Source organism: Patiria miniata, unplaced genomic scaffold (assembly GCF_015706575.1).
Source record: "Patiria miniata isolate m_02_andy unplaced genomic scaffold, ASM1570657v1 HiC_scaffold_1, whole genome shotgun sequence".
NCBI lineage: Eukaryota > Metazoa > Echinodermata > Asteroidea > Valvatida > Asterinidae > Patiria > Patiria miniata.
The window spans coordinates 34,396,505-34,415,077 of record NW_024037047.1 but is presented as its reverse complement, the minus strand read 5'-3'; the positions used below and the strand labels follow the sequence as shown (position 1 = coordinate 34,415,077).

The following is an 18,573-nucleotide window of genomic DNA, read 5'->3' as shown; positions in this document are numbered from 1 at the left end:
TTATATTATTAAAAGTATCAATGCATTCTAAACAATTGCTTAACAAAATATTTGTCTTAGGGTGTTTCAATATTTGAGAAAGTTTGAAATCATTTGAAAGTACTTTGACAAAAATATGACCAAAAATGTATTAATTCGGACGTAACATTGACACCGTGTCAAAGTAACATCCAATAATATATTTTACACGTATGTCAAATATTACCTAAACTGACATTGCATATTTACAACTGGACACCTAAGCACCAAGAAAAGCTTTTGTTTTGGTATAGTCAGGGTTCAAATATAGCAGAAACAATACCCCAAGTGTGGATGTAACGGTGTAAAAATCACTCAATGGAAGTGTGACATTTGGGTTTTACATCGTGTAAATGTTACGTCCGCACAACCAAGCTATCATTTCTGTTCCATTTGATGTCTGACGACCATAACAAAAGCTTTTCTTAAAGTAAATTTGGGTAATGTTTCGCAGAAATTAAAAAAACAGGTACAAATGTCATATTTGGAGGTAACACTGACACGGTGTCAATGTTACTTGCAAAATGATATTTTTTGCTCATATTTTTGGCAAAATACATTGAAATGATTTCAAACTTTCTACAGTAGTGAAACACCCAACAACAAATATTATGTAGAGCAACTGCTAGAGAGGCATTCATGCTTTTCTTAATATGGTCATATGTCACACTTTGTTCCCCAACCGGGTGGAATGACCCAACTGCAAAAGTGAATACTTTAGACAAACAAGTTGTGCTCCAAATTCAACTGTATTGGAAAAAGAGAAATGTAGTTGGCCAGTTACGTTGTCAAAAAAATTTTGAAATCTCAATGTTATCATGGATGTGAGTGGATTTAAGTGGGTGTTTTCTTCATGCTTATTCCTAGAACTTCCTGTCCAGAGACACCTGTTCTCTTCCTCCAGCACTCCCGGTTGGTAGTGACAGTAAGTAATGACATTTTGTACTGCAATAGAAAGACTTCAAACATTTTTTCTGACAGTCATGCTTAATACTTAACTTGTATCAACCCTAAACCCCTAGGTTGTGTGGAACTTCATATTAAAGTTGGAGATTTCAGGACTGTTAGTGTTAATTTTGAAAGAAACTGACATAAGGATACCCCAAAATGTTGTTAATGGGCATCTTTGCCATAGCTTTCCCATGACATAACCTCCTCAATGTCTGAACTGATATTTTATGGCTACAGCTTCTATTTTTGCCATTGTTGCAAAATAATGATTTGCCACAGCCATTGGAAATAATAGTAATTTTAAACACAGCCTGAATTCAGTACTGGACTTGCCATTGCAAGTATTACTGAAGAAGTTAACAAATGTAAGTAAATGGCACACTGGGAATATCACAGACTTGTAGACAAGTGAATCTCAAAGGCAAATGAGTGGCTAAGCTTTCCTACAGCTCACTTGAGTAGCTTATCACTTCTCAAATCTGAGACCGATTGAATTGTGATTGACTGATGATGACTTTTGAATCCTGTTTTGGAAGTTTTCACGTAGTGCAATTTACAGTTTTCCTGGTTGAAACCTTCCATTGAAAACTATCACATTTGCATGAGTACTCTTGATTAAAGGTATAGTCCATCATTTTTAATTTGTGCATTTTGTTCGTTTGAAGCAACAAACGTGCTCAAAATCTAAAGAAGGGTATTGAACAACTAAACTCATGAAGTTTCAGCTCAGCTTCAGCTGTATATTCCGAGAAAAACAGCATTCTAGGAGTTGCTGAATCATGTTTTGAATTGGGCCTGAAGTCAGCGTCCGAGACACGTTCTCAATGAGCCGATTGCAGCTACGCGATGTCGCGCACTGATCCGACGAATTATAGCAACGGCGCGCGCGTGTGCGTCGTGCCAATGCTTGCGCGTGCTTCGCCGCAAAACAAAACAAACTACTAATTTAAACTTCCTACGGTGCGTCTTAAGAAGCACCATTGGGAAGGCCTGCTGTTGTTGATTTCTTCAAAATGACAGCTTTCCAGAAAGAATAATTTCACAAGGAGTTTAGTCCCCTTATTATCTCTCAACCAAGTATGTTTTTCAACAAGAATTACGCTAGTTACTCTTTGGATAGCTGCAAATGATGGACTCCAGCTTTAACTCCTACATTTTGAATTCCTGTTTCAGGTTGCCCTGTGCAGATTCCTGACAGCCTTCCCAACTTGTCCTGTCACATCAGCAGCCGTTGCACAAGTCTCCACTGCTGTCTGAATCTAGACTTGAAGGTGACCCAGATCAGCTCCAAGGCCTGGTTGATCATCGACCCCTGTGACTATACGCTGTCTGTTGGGCTAGAGCTGTGGTTCTTCAATGTCTCGCTGTTTTCTTATGAGTGGGGAATGATGGAAAGTTTCATGATTGGAGATGCACTGAACGTCAGGTGATTTTATATAAAAAAAGTATATTTCAAGCTAGTGCAAGAAGTGTTTTGCTCTGTGCTCTGTAAATGCTTCATAACTGTTACATCTACACCTATAAACCTGCGAAAAGAAATCAAAAGACTACATAGTACACCAGAACATAACACATTTTTGTCATATTTTTATCTTATGGAGGAAGCTGAAATTTTGTTTAGATATTCCTTGTGTCCAGAATTATGCACATGCTGGGCTTAGAAAAGGTAAATATGTCCGTGGACGACGTGTTTACCAAAACTTAATCGCAGATTCACGCTTTCGTCGAAAACATCCTCATTACGAACATGTCTTGTGAAGACTTACGTACGCACCTGCATGCAACCCCCAATACAGCTTAGTAACTGTGTTGCACACGGGCCGGCGCGTGTAAGTCTTCAGTCTTCACACAGGGAGTTAGTACTGAGAATGTTTTCTAAGAAAGCGTTGATCTGTGTTTTTTTTTGGTAAACAGTTGCCCATGGACATATTAACCATTTCTAAACCCAGCGTACGCATAATTCTGGACACAAGGAATAAGTCAACAAAATTTCAGCTTCCTCCGTCAGGAATAATATGAAAAAAAATTGTTATTTTTTTCACTACCGTAGTAGAATTAATACCTTGGACGTCAGTCGTAATGCAGTGAAGTAATGCAGTGAAGACGTCGTCCAACCTGGGCTAGTTAATACTGTCACTTACACTTAGCTTCAGAACATCCTCCATATGGCATTGCAAAAAAAATATTGTTGAGGGCTTAAGTTTTTGGTTTGTGTGACCTCAAACAGTGTTCTTTCTGTTCAAGAAATTGAGAATTTGATGTAAATTCAGGTTTCTTGATTCAAAATTCCCATGCCCAATTTTGTTGGTATTGTGGTTTTGTTTCCCGAGACTGATTTACAATTGCCTTTTTATTTTTTAGAAGAGCCTGATGTGATGATTTGTTGTGGCCGCCATAGACTTATACTGAGGACAAAATCTTGACTAATTTGTATTTTCAGTCAATTTTAGCAGTGACTTCTAACAAACAAGTACCAAATTGGATTCATTTTGTCCAGGTTTTCCATTGACAAACTTGATGCCACCAAGGAGTATGAAGTGGATCTGGCCTTCTCTCTCCTCATTGATGGCATCACTACAGACTTCCCCATCATGGCTGACCAGAGAATCCCAATACCTCTGTGTAATGCCAACTTCTCCCTGGCGTTGCCTGGGGATGGCTCAGTCAAAGGTTTCCTGAAGGAGCTGGGAGACAATGTGGGACAGGCAGCTATCCAGCTGGTACTGACAAAACTCAACCTACAGGTGAGATTGACACACTGGAGCACTCAAGGGGGATTTAGTGTCTTAACCACTTTGTGCCGGGATTATTTTTGCCTGAAAATTTTTGATTTACAAAAGGCAAAATTTTCCAGCCAACTTCTGATATACAGCCAAACGCCACAAAGACTGATTCGCAAGAGTTATTTCAACAGTATTTGTATGATGTTTCTTGCCAAAACCTCATATGTCTGTGTGTCTGCATGATCCATGCAAATAAATACAAAACATATTTGTGGCATCTCAGTACTAACATTGCATACATGTATTTCTTACATAATAATATTCATATTTTTTTTCTTATACCTTAACCAATCTTTCTGAATTATTTTTCCTCACTGTGTAGAGTTCATTTAGTTCTTATTGATCTGTCATTTTTGCAGGATATGATCATTGGAACACCATGCCAGTTGCCTTCAGAGATGACGACAGGCACCCGTAAGTCGGTTTTTAATTGATCAGTTTCTACTTAGCAAGCAAATTTTGAAACTTGGCCCAGTCAGTGGTGAACTTAATATTACTGTAATCATGACCTGGTACTGGTTGAGCTCACATTGTTGAGCTCAGATTGAACTGCTGACTTCTAATGGTGTGCATTTGCAGGTAGTATGGGAACCGGTATCACGGTCTCACTTCTCCGGCGTGCCAGCTTCTCAGGGTGGATTTGGCGGATTAATGAGCACATTACAGTGCACGTTACATGAGCACTATTCATGCTCATGTGTCCGCTGTGCTAACTTTTCCTCGGGCTGTGTTGTTGTAAAGTCTACCGGTCCTGGCCATACAGTGAGGGACACCCAAGAATGCGTTATGTAACACTTCCTGTGGGTCAAGTCATATTGCAAGCATTCTGAAGATGTGTTCCCATCGTCATTGCGTGTGTGTTGAGGAAAAATTAAGAAGCGTGTTCCTTGCTCGGTCGTAGTCCATCACATGCATGTCCAATTTGCAACCACGTTCAACCATGGTTTAAAATAAATGTGCATCCTTCAAGTCTTTTTGGTTATTAGGCGGATGTTGGGAGTTAACTGCGCGCCCCACCATGCTTAGGTGTGGATTCGATGGTACCCTGTGACGTATACATGCAAACGTCCTAACTTCTTACGTGCACCAGTACAACCCCAAGGAACTCAGCAAACACATTAAGTTGGCGAAAGTGAACACTACTGTGCAATTTTGTGCATGCGTGTTGAAGCGTAATTTCCAACTTGAAGAAGCTAGCACGCCGGAGAAGTGAGACCGTGACACCGGGTACCCTATTGAAGAAAAATATGGGAACCAGGGTACCTGTAAAAGATGGTCTTATCAAAACTAAAGGTGTCTAAAGGGCTTTATGGCTTTACGGTGTAAACCGGTTTTCCATGTAGACTGGTTTTCATTCAAAATGTCATTGAAAAACTTTTCATTGTCTGAGAAGTAACTAATTAAATTCAAGACAGACTATACCGTCTGAAACGTCAAGAAAACACTTTTACAATAAGCCTCTGTTCTGGTGACGTCACATTTTGTTTACTTGTCTGCTTTTTTATGGGGCTATGAAACTGTAATCCCCACAAGGCTCTTATAGAAAGGCACACGTGTAAAACAAAGTGTGACGTCATCTCTAGTTGATGCGTTGATACGAGAGGTCGTCTTCAGCCGACGCCTTCTCGGGAGCCTCTAATGGTCACCTTCTACGCATCCCCGTCCAGCTTCAGCATCCTCAGCTCAGCAGTATCTTGTTGCACTGCGTCCTTCTTCAGCTGGTCGACGTACAAGAGTCGACATACGAGAGTCTCCATCACTAGTACAGAGGCTTATTTCTTTCTTTTTTATAACCGGCACATCTCTATAAAAAGATCGTTATCAAACAGAGAAATTTATCACTTTCTTCTGACAGCAAAAGCGTGGTCCCAGTAATTATATCCAAGCCTTTGGTCCTTTTTTTTTTTTTTTTTTTCACTAGACTGCCCGATGATCTCCCTACCCTTTTTGGAGAATGTCATCCAATGCTCCATCGACGATCGCTGCCTCGGCATCCAGTGCTGCATCCATCTTGACTTTGTCATCACTGAACTCATGCTGAGTGCAAGGATCCAAGTCGACCCTTGCAACTTCCAGCTGTATGTGGCCTTTGAGAACTGGGAACTGAACATCACTCTCTTCAGCTACACCTGGGGAAAGGTGGAAACTGTAAACATTGGAAATGCTGTAATGTTGAGGTGGGTTTGGTTCTTATGTTTCTTCTGTTTCTGGGCCATTCTTTGGTAACTGTGTGACATAAAATTGGGCTTGTCTGATTTTTGAAGCTTTACCCCTTGTTAACTACATCTGACATATTACTTTCACTGATTCATCAGGTTAGTACTTTTCACTCTCTACCTCAGAGTATAGTTTCTACTTTCACAAATTGTGTCAAATATTAGGAGGGGTCATCAAAGTTTGGTCACGTGTGTGACATCAGATGTAAAAATGTTATCCGACCCACACCGGAAATTCACGCTTTTCTCCACAGTTCTAAGGACACACGACCATACTGATTTTGGAGTAAGACTAGTCTTTTGTGATTTACAGACTGCATAAACAATGTACAACCTCTGCTTTAGTTTTACTAAATGGGAATTATTCTGTGGTCACGTGTGTGACATTTTGATCGGTCATGTGTGTGTCATTTTGAAATTATATTTATGCACGGAAAGACCAACTTATGAAACTTCTTAAGAAATTTGCATCTTTACTTACTAGCAACACTTTAATGAACAATAATCATTTGTGTTACATCACATTAAAAAGTTCTTTTTCCCAAAAAATTAATTGTGGTTCAATTTCTGAAGAATCGCCCTTTAATAAGGATTAGAGATTTGAAGAAAACAATTATCAGTTCTGATGATTTTTAATTCAAGTTACCACATTTTAAAAATTAAACCTTTGAAATTTGTAACACTCGTTAATCTGTAAAAGCGGATTGAAAATACGACTTCAAGATAAAACACACAAAAATCCATTTAAGAACTTTTATTTGAACTCCATGTAGAGTATCCGTGTAGAAAAATATGGCAATGTTCTATTATTGTTGTCAAAGGATAACAGTATAAAATGATTTGTACCTTGCATTAATGCAAGAATTCAATAAAGAAAAAAATGCCTGTGAAAATTGCCTTGTGTGATTTGGCCCCCTAGTAATTCAAATTTGTAACATTTGCTATTTGCAGCTATTCCATTGAGAAGCTGACAGCCAAGAAAGTCTTCTCTGTGACTTTGAGTCTCACGTTGTGCATTGATGACACCTGCACCATGAACCCAATACTTGACCACGTCTGGGTTCCTATACCCCTGTGTAACACTAATGCTACATCATTCACCTTGCCTGGTGATGGCACAGTGGAGGGATTCATACGAGAGCTAGGCGGTCGCATCGGAAACTCTGCCATTGACCTGGTGCTGGAGAAGTTTGGCCTGAGTGTGAGTGTGCATAGTTTGAATCAGTTGTCGCATTGGCTTTAAACCACTGTCCTATCCAAGGTTACTGGTAAATCTCTTTCATAAAATACTATAAAGGAATTGCAAAGATTGTGGGTAGCGTGCCGCCATGATCAGATTGAATTGACTGGAATGGAGGATCTATGAGGGTATAAGGGGGTTAACCCCTCCCCCTTGGGGCGCGCAAAAAAATATTTTAAAAACGGCGAGTCCAAAATCCGTCACACATAATCCTCACGTCCCCTTAAATATGCCTCAGAATGCAAAGCACCTCTAACAGGGGTGCATGACTTCAGTAAGGGAATAAATGTGTGCTTGGCCGGTTTTAAACACTCTGTTGCAGACTGGTTGGAGTCTGGATGCTGATAATTACCCTAATGAAGGCAAGGGTAATTATCAGCATCCAGAAACCAGCTGGTCTTATACAGAGTGTTTAATACTGGCCAAGCACATATTTATTCCCATTCATAAATACCTTTTCGAAAGAACCCTATAGCTGTATTAAGGTAGTGTCCATGTCGTAAACAACTCCTTATATGGAGATTGTTGTGCACGTCCCGTGTTATGCACGATATCGCACAGACCGCAGCTGTGCCTGTGTAGTGTGAATTTAGGACTACGAAATACTGACTCACTGGTAGTGGTGCGCATGCCTGTGTGTGCATTGTGAAAGTTCCACCAATAAAATGGTAACTAAAAGGCACCGGATTTCAAAGGACTCCAAATTTCATGTGACATTGGAAAAGTGTTTAAGACCAGCCAGCCGGTCTTTATCAACCGTTGAAAACCGGTCATGTGACCAATGGCTCTCGACCAATGGGAATGGGTAAACTGTTTTAGGTATGAATACTCAATCATAGCTTAACCCTTGCTCCCTTGAGCACAACCTGGATCTGTCCCTGTATCTGGTTAGTGGAGGGAGAAATGCAATCTTCACACAGATTGGCACAACACAATATGGTTACTTTGCTTCATATAATACACCCACCTGCAGCTTTTTTTCAGTCTCCAATTTGGGCGATTCACAGTGCAGTGCGCCAACAAGAGTTTGCCATGGAGAGTCCATTTTTCAAGTTTACTGTCGACAAAACATGAACAATTTGAATGAGTGTCGGTAGACAACTTGAGCTAATTTGTTATAGATTTGGGCATAGCGTTCTGCCGCCTTACAAAAAAACCCACCATATTGATAAAAAGAAAACAAAAGGGTAAACAGATACTCGAATCATACGCTTACAAAACTACTGACCGGAAAAACTAACAATTTCAAATGTCCCGCGCTGCGAATTTGTCGACCATCTCCCACAATGCACTGGGAAAAATGAACTCTCCGTGGCAAACTCTTGGTGGCGCACTGCATTGTGAATCATCCGAATTGTAATTTCAACATACTGACAACAGTTTTATCTAAATACATGTTGTAAAGTGAGTGTAATCTCTTTCTGCTCTTAACCCCACTGCAGCAATATCTGCAGAGTGTGCCTTGTGACAGGGGAACACCAGGCACTTTGAGGAGTGGTAAGTTTGATGCGGTTATTTGCCAGTAGTAGTTAAATACCTACAATGTGCCAAATAAGAGCAGGACTTTGAAGTGAAGAACAAACCTTGTTCAAAAACACGGCACTGGACGTTTTTCCTCCATTCAGACTTTTATACCGTGAAAGACCCCTGACGTGTTGACATTTGCTAGTGTTGTGTACCATACAAATTTGTACAGAATTTTAGGTTACAATAAAGTTTAATTTACTAATTTTGTAATGTTCCTCTCTGAACCTGCTGTATATTGTGACTTAGCTGTGTTTGTTCTTTATAATGTCTTTTAATTTCTGTCAGCGTCTCCAAATCTAACCTGTACATTGTGTACATTGTCACGGTCCAGCTTGTCAGGCATTTGGTGTCACCCAGCTTCCTGTCTTCCTCACATGCAGTGTCACCTATTACAGGCTGAATTGGCACTGTCACTGTCATTTGATATACTTGTAATTGATTCTCTTTCTTCAAGGCTGTTCAGTCATTGATGTCACCCAGCTTCCTGACTTCCTCACATGCAATGTCACGTATTATATCCTGAATCGTCACTGTCAATGTCATTTGTAACATTTGTAATTGTTTCTCTTTCTTCAAGGCTGTCCAGCCGTTGATGTCACCCAGCTTCCTGACTTTCTCACATGCAATGTCACCTATTACAGGCTGAATTATCACTGTCACTGTCATTTGTAATATTTATAATTGATTCTCTTTCTTCAAGGCTGTCCAGCCGTTGATGTCACCCAGCTTCCTGACTTCCTCACATGTAATGTCACCTGTTACAGGCTGAATTGTCACTGTCACTGTCATTTGTAAAATTTGTAATTGATTCTGTTTCTTCACGGCTGTCCAACCATTGATGTCACCCAGCTCCCTGACTTCCTCACATGCAATGTCACTTATTACAGGCTGAATCGTCAACTGTCACTGTCATTTGATATATTTGTATTTGATTCTCTTTCTTCAAGGCTGTCCAGCCGTTGATGTCACCCAGCTGCCTGACTTCCTTTCTTGCACTGTCACTGACTCGTGCCTGGGCATCAGATGCTGTCTGGAGATGGACTTGAAGATAACGACTCGCAGCGTCAGTGCCTGGGTCATCCTGGATCCCTGCAACTTCACCCTGTCTGTGGGCTTTGAGAAGTGGGAACGTAGTGTCACCTTGTTCCACTACCCACTGGGTGATGTCATGGAGGAAGTTGTGAATAGTGTCCTGACTGTAAGGTATGACAACAGAGACATTTTTTAACACCCGAGAGGCACATAGCACTCAAGGCGAAGTTGAGGGTGCTATGTGGGGGTTAAAAACGGCATGTCCCATATCACAGCAGTCAACAATTGATTTGTGCCAATAACTCAAAAATATAAATGGTTGTAACTTACTGTGTGAGAATCAAATTAAATCACTGCGATGTAACCTTTGATAACTGAAGGTTTTGATGTCCTGATGGACATAAGACTGAGCGTTTGATGTTGCAGTTCTCATTGCACAAAGCTAGCCAGCAGGTTCCACACACATGCGCAATGCGCGCAATGAACACAGTGCGATATCACCCTCAGTGTGTGAGATGCACTTTTATTGTCCAGATACGTGACCACCCTGAACCAATGAAATCAAAGTGTCCAAGCACACGATATAACATCAGTGGTTGAAGCTAGGACTAGTGCAAGATGATGATGACATGGCAATTAGTTGATTACTAAAGAAAATGGCAATTAATGTATAATCTAATCAATCGCAAAGTTGTTGGCAGTTGATACTTTGCTTCAACTTGAACACTCTGGTGACAGTTCCTAATAGTGGTGTGCATCGCAACCGGGTACCTGAGAAACCGGACCGCTGGTGTATAAGGATCGGGTACCCGTAACCAACTTTAAAAATTACTTAGTTACTTCCCAGACAATGAAAATGAAAGGTTGTGAATGCCATTTTTGAGAATTTTCAAAATTAAACCAGGCTACATTGAAAATCAAATAAGATTTCACGTTTATGTGCATTTTAACATGCAAAAGATGATGCTTGCGAAAGTTGCAGTTTACACCGTTAACCTAGAAAGCCCTTCAGACAATTTCTAGAATTTGAATTTTAGGGTTGGGTTTCTCTTCCGGGTACCCGTTTACACGTGATTTAATTCAGTCGGGTACCCGGTTGCTGTACTACCCGTAATTGCACACCACTAGTTCCTAATAGTTTAACATTGTTACATTTCTTGACTGTGTAATTTGCATTTCAACACGTAGATGGCGAGTGGCTAAGATCACCGAAGACAAGCAGTTTGAGATAGACTTGTCCCTAGTCCTCTGTGTAGATGGAGCATGTGACACCTTGACAGTGTTTGCTGGCAGTCGTCTGCCCATACCGCTGTGTAACACCGAAGATGCATTCACTCTGCCTGGTACGTTTACAGCTCACTTCTATGGCCAATGACTTTGGGATGTTGTGATATATTGACATTGGTCAGAAGTAAAGTTCACATATTGCATTGTGATGCCAAGTCACTTGCAACAGTTTCAATTTATATTTGTTGCTTTTTAGTGATTACTTTCCAAACTTCGTTTCAGTATAACTGAGAAGGAATTACTAAGATCGTATGGTACATTTGAATAGCTTGTGACTTGATCTGGAAATACATGTACAACACTGCCTACACGTACACATACAGTGGAACGTCGCTATACCGAACACTGGTATACCGAACATTCGGCTATACCGAACATCGTCCTTGGCTCCCGATTTTTGTGTACAACATTTACCGAACATTGTTGTTGACAATTGTCAACATAAGAGTGACAAGTGGCTATTATTCCCTCAAGGAATATAAGTGAAGAGCCACCCATTGCTGTAGGTGCAAGCTCAAAAACTGTGTAATTACATAATTCAGTAGTTGGCACGTGTTCAAAGTCGTCTTTCAGTAACTACCAGGGCGTGCAGGGTGAAGTTCTGCAGAGCGCTATTTGTTGAAAAGTGAATACTGGAGCACCAGCAGCTTAAAATCGCTATACCGAACGATTGCTATTACGAACAATTTCTGTGGATCCTGCGATGTTCGTTATAGCGGCGTTTCACTGTAGTACACATGGTCGTACATACTGGTTCTTGTGGGGAAGACCTTTCCCCCCCCCCTTATTGTTCTCCTTTGTTCCAATTGAAATCTTTAACTCTATAGCGTTAACCTTATGGGGCAGATACATTTCTAAAGACTTCCTTGTGGGGTCTATTATTCTATTGTGTTTACTGTCCCATAAGGAACCATGATCTGATACACTGTGCCCTCTGGAGACATGCACACAATGGGGAACAAACGATTGTATACGTCTCCACAGGACAATTTCTATAGATGAATACGTCTCCACAAGGTTTTCACGAAATAAATATATGGATTTTACTCAAAAGCTAGGAATTTCCAAGGTGGGTTGATTGGTTGCAAATGAAAGAGTTTTAGAAAAGGGATATTAAGTCCGAATTTCAGCCAAGGAAATTAATTCTGGTTAAAATGAGAGCATTTTGAAACGACACTTTCAAACTCGAAAACTTAACTACACGAGAACAAAGAAATGTCTCCACGAGGATACAAATTTCAGTATGTGTGTACATGAACCTTGACTCTCATGTTAAGAAGTTTCTGACGCCTGTGTAACATTTTGCAACCTTTTTCCACTTCTCAGGTGATGGCTCAGTGTCAGGCTTTGTGAGTTACCTTGGTGGTAATGTTGGTCAGTTTGCCATAGATGCAGCCCTGCGTCATCTTAATCTGACTGGCTTTCTGACAGGAAACGCATGCAGCTTTGACACACAGGGTATGTACAGCTAAACGCATTTAGAACATAACAGGTGCAAGAAAGTTCTCAATTACAAAATTAACTGTGATCATTTTCTTATTTAGAGGTGATTTTAGATAACTCTATATGGAATCAGTACAAAACCAGTCGAAAGTCACACGGCCATATATGAGATACTGCCAGATAATTTAACACCCAAGGGATGCGTAGCACCCGAGGCAAAGCCATCAACAATTGTGTTGTTATATCATGGCAATAAGTCAAAAAGATGAAGGTTTGAACTCACTGTTCCAGAAATAAATTAATCACTGCAGTGTAACCTTTTGATGACTGTTTTTCGGACTTCAAAAATGGGGACAGTTAGCTAGCTGTAAATCTTGCATACATCTGGAGGTATCCCTCCTGGTGTATGCAAGTGATATGCATGGTATGTACAGGTCTGAAGCCCGCCTCCTGAATTGAAAATCACAACAGTGATGTTTGCCCGCAACCAGCCTATTGCAAAATGGCAATAGGCTGCGCCATGAATGTACAATTTCAGAGGTGATGATCGAGCTTCAATATTTGCTGATTTCCAAATTGTCTCTAGCAAATATTAATAAAGAGGGAGAAAATGCTGTTCAGTATTTAAAACCTATGCGGTTGAAATGCCTGAAAATTACCTTCCTGGTCTGAGACACGGATGATTTTGCATACTTTTTGAGGTAAGACAAGAGTGACTTTTTTTTTATAATCGTGTGTTCAATCACCATCCATGCACAGAGCTAAACGGCGATTTGAAAATTAACAATCATGATGTGCACGCAGGGGTGATCCAATCAATGACTTTAAGTGGAAGCTAGCTATCGGGTCCAATATTTTCAGAGGGCTGGGAAACAGTCTGTTTGCGTATGTTCACAACGGGAACATGTAGCATGGCAGTAGAGAGGTGCACTTGTTGTCACCCTCGTGCCCAGTGTGCGGGTTGGAATGGATCGGTCACTTGTTTGTCTTTCTCTCTAGATGTCTGTGCCAGCTCCACTAGTATCCTAGGCAACTGCACTGTGATTGGTGAGACCTGTACAGAGCTCCGATGCTGCCTGGAACTGGACCTGAAGATAGCTGAAGTTTCCGCCACGGCATCATTCAAGTTTGATCCCTGTGACTTCACCTTCAAATTGGGTCTGGAGAAGTGGTCCTTCCATGGCTCTGTCTTTAGCTATCAGTGGGGTAAGAGCCTGCTGAGTCTTTGGTCATATAAGCCTCCGTACTGATGAAATCACACTTTAATTCGTCACCGACACCACGAAGTAACACTCCACGTGTTAAACCAAATTTTTTTCGATTTTCATTTTTTTAACATTTTTAAACATTATTCATCAAGGCCTACCATTGCACATAGTTTCAAAGCTTCAAGAGCTTTACTTTAAAAATTACTCTAGTTATCCATGGCAACTTTTGCACAAAAGTGACAATTTTCGTTTTCACGAAGTAACGTTCAAGTTCCATTTACCATTGCAATGCATGGCGCGCACTCTGCTCAAATGTGAGCAATAACGTTTTTACGAAGTAACACTCTACTTGTTTGAGCCTGCGCGCGCTGACCTGAAGTTGCACTTTCCTCGTGATGTATACATTGAAGAGTGTTACTTTGTGAAAACGAAAATCTACAGTTTCGCAGCTTTTCCGGTTTGACGAACTAACACTCACCTTTTTTCTCTTATTTCTTGTTGAGTTAATACACAAACGGGTGAAAAACAGCAGATTTAATAAATTCAATTCATCATGTGTCCACAACGAGAAACCCAACTGAAAATACTCTGCCGTTTTGACGCAAAGTGTTGTTTTAGAAGGTGCTCAACTTTAGATGCCGTTTTCTCCGATTGCTAGTTTTTACTGGTATGTACATGGGTGTTACTTCATGGTGTTGCTGACGAATTGTTTACTTGTGCGCTTTTCTATTGGGCTACGAAACCGTCATCTCCACCAGGCTACCATAAGAAAGCACACGTGTAAACAAAGTATGACATCATAAGTACACCGGCTTATTCAAAGAGTGCTTTAGGAGGGTGTCAATAAAAGGGGCTGGCAAATCACATAAGGGATTGATGTCCACTACCGAGTCAGAGTACCTTTGAAAATTGATAACGATAACCGTCAATTAGGCGGCGTAGATATTTAATGGAAGAGGTGAGTGGGCCTTGTTCACGCGTTGGCCATTTTTGTTGAGTTCCCTGAACATATATCATTAATTCTTAACTGTTGAATGGGATGGCGCCAGACTATTTTTACAGACATAATACAGCCTTTTTTTACTGTCTTTTTTCTTAATCTGGCTTTAAACATTAGGGAACGTTTAATTACAAATGATAAATTATTCATTTAAATTATTCATTGAAACAGCTTGGAATCCCTACACAAGTTCCAAAAATGAAGATTTTACCTCACTCTCAATCCAGTATGGCCGATTCGTGAATAAGGCCCATATTGAAAATTTTGGAAATAAAGTTCATTTTTACAGATTTAAAGAAAACCCTATATTTTTATATCCAGTTTGGATAATGAAAATGAAATTTAAGATTTCAAATTAAAATACAAATGCAACCTGAAAGGCTTTATTTCAATAAGTCACTTGCAGGTTAAATTTGAAAAATTTGGAACGCTGACTTAATCCAATGCTTTGCACGTTTTAACTGTGCATTCTCCCAATCAAAGAGACTGTTACTATATCACATGATTCGGGGCAAGCCTTACGCTAGCAACCCCCAGCTCCAGCATGGTCTGGTGTCTTTGTGCCATTCTCACCCATTGTGAACAATGTATTAGTGCTGAGTGTCTCTTACGTAACTATGCATGAGCTTGCCCCAAAATCATGTGATTAGCAACTGTCTCTTTGGACTGGAGAATTCAAAGTTAATATATGCCAAGCATTCTGAGCAAGTCAGTGTACCAGATGTTTTCAAAGTTAAATCCCAAAGGGTATAGGTGACTCGCAAATGGCTTATTCTGTAAATATTTTGTATTCTGAACCCCGGTTGTCCTTGTTGTGCCCTCCCATCCTGTACATCCATGGCTGTGTGAGGTATTTTGGTACTGAATTTAATTTTTGTGAAAGTAATCATGTCAAAATTAAGAATTAACAGATGCTGGAGCATGATATTGATACTTTTTTAATTGTAGGAGAAGAGATGACTGTCGCAATTGCTTCAGGAATGAATCTGAGGTAAGAGATGAAAAATCTACGTCTTGAGCACTGCATAGTCACTAGCTTGTTGCTTGTGACATTTTCTCTTGGTTCTTGCTTCTTGGTTGGTTCATCTTCTAGAGACACCGGGGCAAACCCCTTCTCTTAGCGATAAGTGTCACTGGGTTCTTTCACGTGCATTGGATTACACAACACACGGGTCCTACAGCTTTACGTCCCATATGGATTCCTTTGGGGAACTAACCCAATGGGCAGGTTTTCATGTGCAACCTCTATGAGAGAACACGGCGAAAATAGGCCCTTTTTTTCGCATCTGTCGCCGCCACTACATTATGCGACAGAGTATACCTTCGTTCTTACTACAGTATGACCCTAACAATATATTCTCTCAGAAAATGAAACAAAACTTGAATAAAACACTGATCTTTCCTCGTCAAAATTATGTTCAACACTGCATTTTTAGTTAAAAATCTCCCAGTTTTGTGTGTAAACCTTGCGTTTGGCCAAGAATTGGTCCATTATATCATCACAATGTTCAATAGCGCCACCTGGGAGCTTAGTTCTCTTAAGTCATTTGTCTTCGTCTCGCCAGCTTTCTAACGATACTTATTGTGATTGGTTCAGGTTAAGGCTCGCCCATAATCATTTCCAAAAGACTTGTTTATCTAAACTCCAATAAAATTTGCTGTTGCTCATGGCTGAGTGCATAGGGTCTGTTTATTGTACATGTGCACACACACAGCACATACACACAGAGCCTGAGAGCTCTTATCTCTATGTCCAAGGTCAGCTGCTGTACTGCGCTTTTGACCAGTTTACATGGGGTCCTGTTGACCACAAAGGTTTTGATATGCATCTGAAGGAGGAAGCAATAATGGTTAAGTGCCTTGCTCAAGGGCACAAGTGGGCTCGAACCCACGCCACCGTTGCCTCTGAAACACCAGAGCATGAGTCCGGTGCTCTTGACTGCTAGGCCATCTGAGGTCACGACATCACTGAGTAAATGTTGAAATTATCAATGGTGTGGTGTGACAAAAAGCCACGATCCCTATTGAATATGGTGTAGTCTATGAATAATTTTTTTGTTGTGTAGCTTTAGCTATGGACATTCCTGAGGGATTGGAACTTCATTATGGTCAAAATGTAAACCGCCCAAGAGTTGTGACTCCTTCTGTGTCCTTTCTCTATAGTCTTAGTGACTGTCCAGTTTGTCTAATGTGTATGTACTGCTCTGGTACATAGCTGACAGGTGATTGCATAAATCACATTGCTAGAAGTACAGCTGAATGATCCTTTTGATGTTGTATGTCACATTGTTGGGTCCGGTGATATAGGTACTGGAATTTTTGTGGGGTAAAGTTGACATCTTGTCCAGGAGGACAAATGTACTTCTGACAAGTTTGGCTCAAAGATTGGGGGATTGTCTGTTTTCTTTGTAGATGTGTCTGAGAGTGTCGTTATCCTGGAGGATTAGATTAAGTTCATTAATTTTGTGTCATACTTGTATTCCAAATCCAAGAATAATAGTTGGAGATTGGCTAGCTGGTTGTCAAGATCCTCTGGGTCAGAGCAAGATGAAATAATCGCGACTGAGCACAAACTCTGCAAGTTGGTAGATTGTAGCACTGCTGTTGTTATCTGAAATGATGTTTCGGAGGGCTTGTAGTCTGTCAGCATGCAGAATATTGAGTAAATATGTAAAAGTAATTTCATCAGCAAAGATTAAAAAAGAGATATTAAATCAGTGTTAGTAGGTGTGGCTTCAGGTATAAACACACAAGCAAGGTTTTGATTAGGGTATGACTATATCTCCCCTTCCAGATACTCTATCAACAAGCCGAATGATACTCAAGAGTTCAAGTTGGGCATCAAGCTTGATTATTGCATTGATGGGTTGTGCAGTAAGAACGACATAACGCGTGACATCCCAATCCCTGTATGCAACCCACTCTTCAGCAGTTACAGTCTATCCGGTGAGTTTACAGACAGGTGTCTCATGGGCACCTATTCTAAGGGATTAAACTATTGTTGCCTTTTATCGTCTATGATTGTCTGTTGGAGATTAGTGCGGGCGTTGCGTGAACTGGTTAAGCCTATCCCTGTTGATATTGGTAATGTTCTTCAAGGCCCTTTTATCCAGAGTAAGGTCTGTTATTTCACAGTTCACTTGGCACGTTATTACATACACCTAGACAAAATGACAGTTTCAAACTCAGTTTAAATGGCTGGAATTTCAATAAGATGTGACTAGCAAAAGGCACATTCAACATCTCACTGTCCGCATCCTCACAACACAATGCAATTTTAAATTTGTTATTATCTTTGGTGTTTTCTTTCTCCAGTGGACGGCTTCATAGAGACAGTATCAGGACAGGTCATCCAGGGAGCATCGCTAGCCCTTCTATCACAGCTTGGAATCGACCCAGACTTCTTCAGCAGTCAACCGTGTCTCAACCCCATGGGGCCTCAGTCTTATGGCAGTAGGTTTCTTGTAATCTATTCCTAATACAACATTTGATGAAGCAGGCCCGGATCCCCACCCCCACTTTATCTCCGTTTTTAGTAGCATGAAATGACTGAGAACATTTCTATTCCCTTGAATGGGATGCTAGTCCATCGCAGGTTACTCCCCAGCTAATACCGGAACCCATTTATACTCCTGGGTGGAGAGAGGCAAATGGGGGTGCACTGGCTTGCCCAAGGACACAACATATGAGCAGCAGCTGGATTCGAACCCGTGACCCTCTGATCATGAGTTACATGTACAAACCCTAACCACTAGGCCACACTTGTCTCCAAATGGTGCATATGTGCCCCTGAGAATCTATACAGTAATACACTAAGCTTCTAGCTTTGTCTGGCAAAATCTGCCTAGATGTGAACCTTAGACCACTC

At 40.7% G+C, this 18,573-nt stretch overlaps 1 protein-coding gene across 1 annotated transcript in view; it reads left to right on the top strand.

Moving 5' to 3' along the window:
* Positions 1 to 18,573, top strand: part of LOC119729086 — a 195,881-nt gene that overhangs the window by 75,477 nt on the left and 101,831 nt on the right. The window contains 14 exon segments of the mRNA XM_038201595.1: positions 886 to 943; positions 2,143 to 2,395; positions 3,467 to 3,713; positions 4,112 to 4,166; positions 5,674 to 5,929; positions 6,920 to 7,169; positions 8,651 to 8,705; positions 9,683 to 9,938; positions 10,956 to 11,110; positions 12,381 to 12,512; positions 13,497 to 13,703; positions 15,654 to 15,696; positions 17,500 to 17,651; positions 18,021 to 18,158. Of these exon segments, the coding sequence (XP_038057523.1) occupies positions 886 to 943; positions 2,143 to 2,395; positions 3,467 to 3,713; positions 4,112 to 4,166; positions 5,674 to 5,929; positions 6,920 to 7,169; positions 8,651 to 8,705; positions 9,683 to 9,938; positions 10,956 to 11,110; positions 12,381 to 12,512; positions 13,497 to 13,703; positions 15,654 to 15,696; positions 17,500 to 17,651; positions 18,021 to 18,158 (2,257 nt within the window).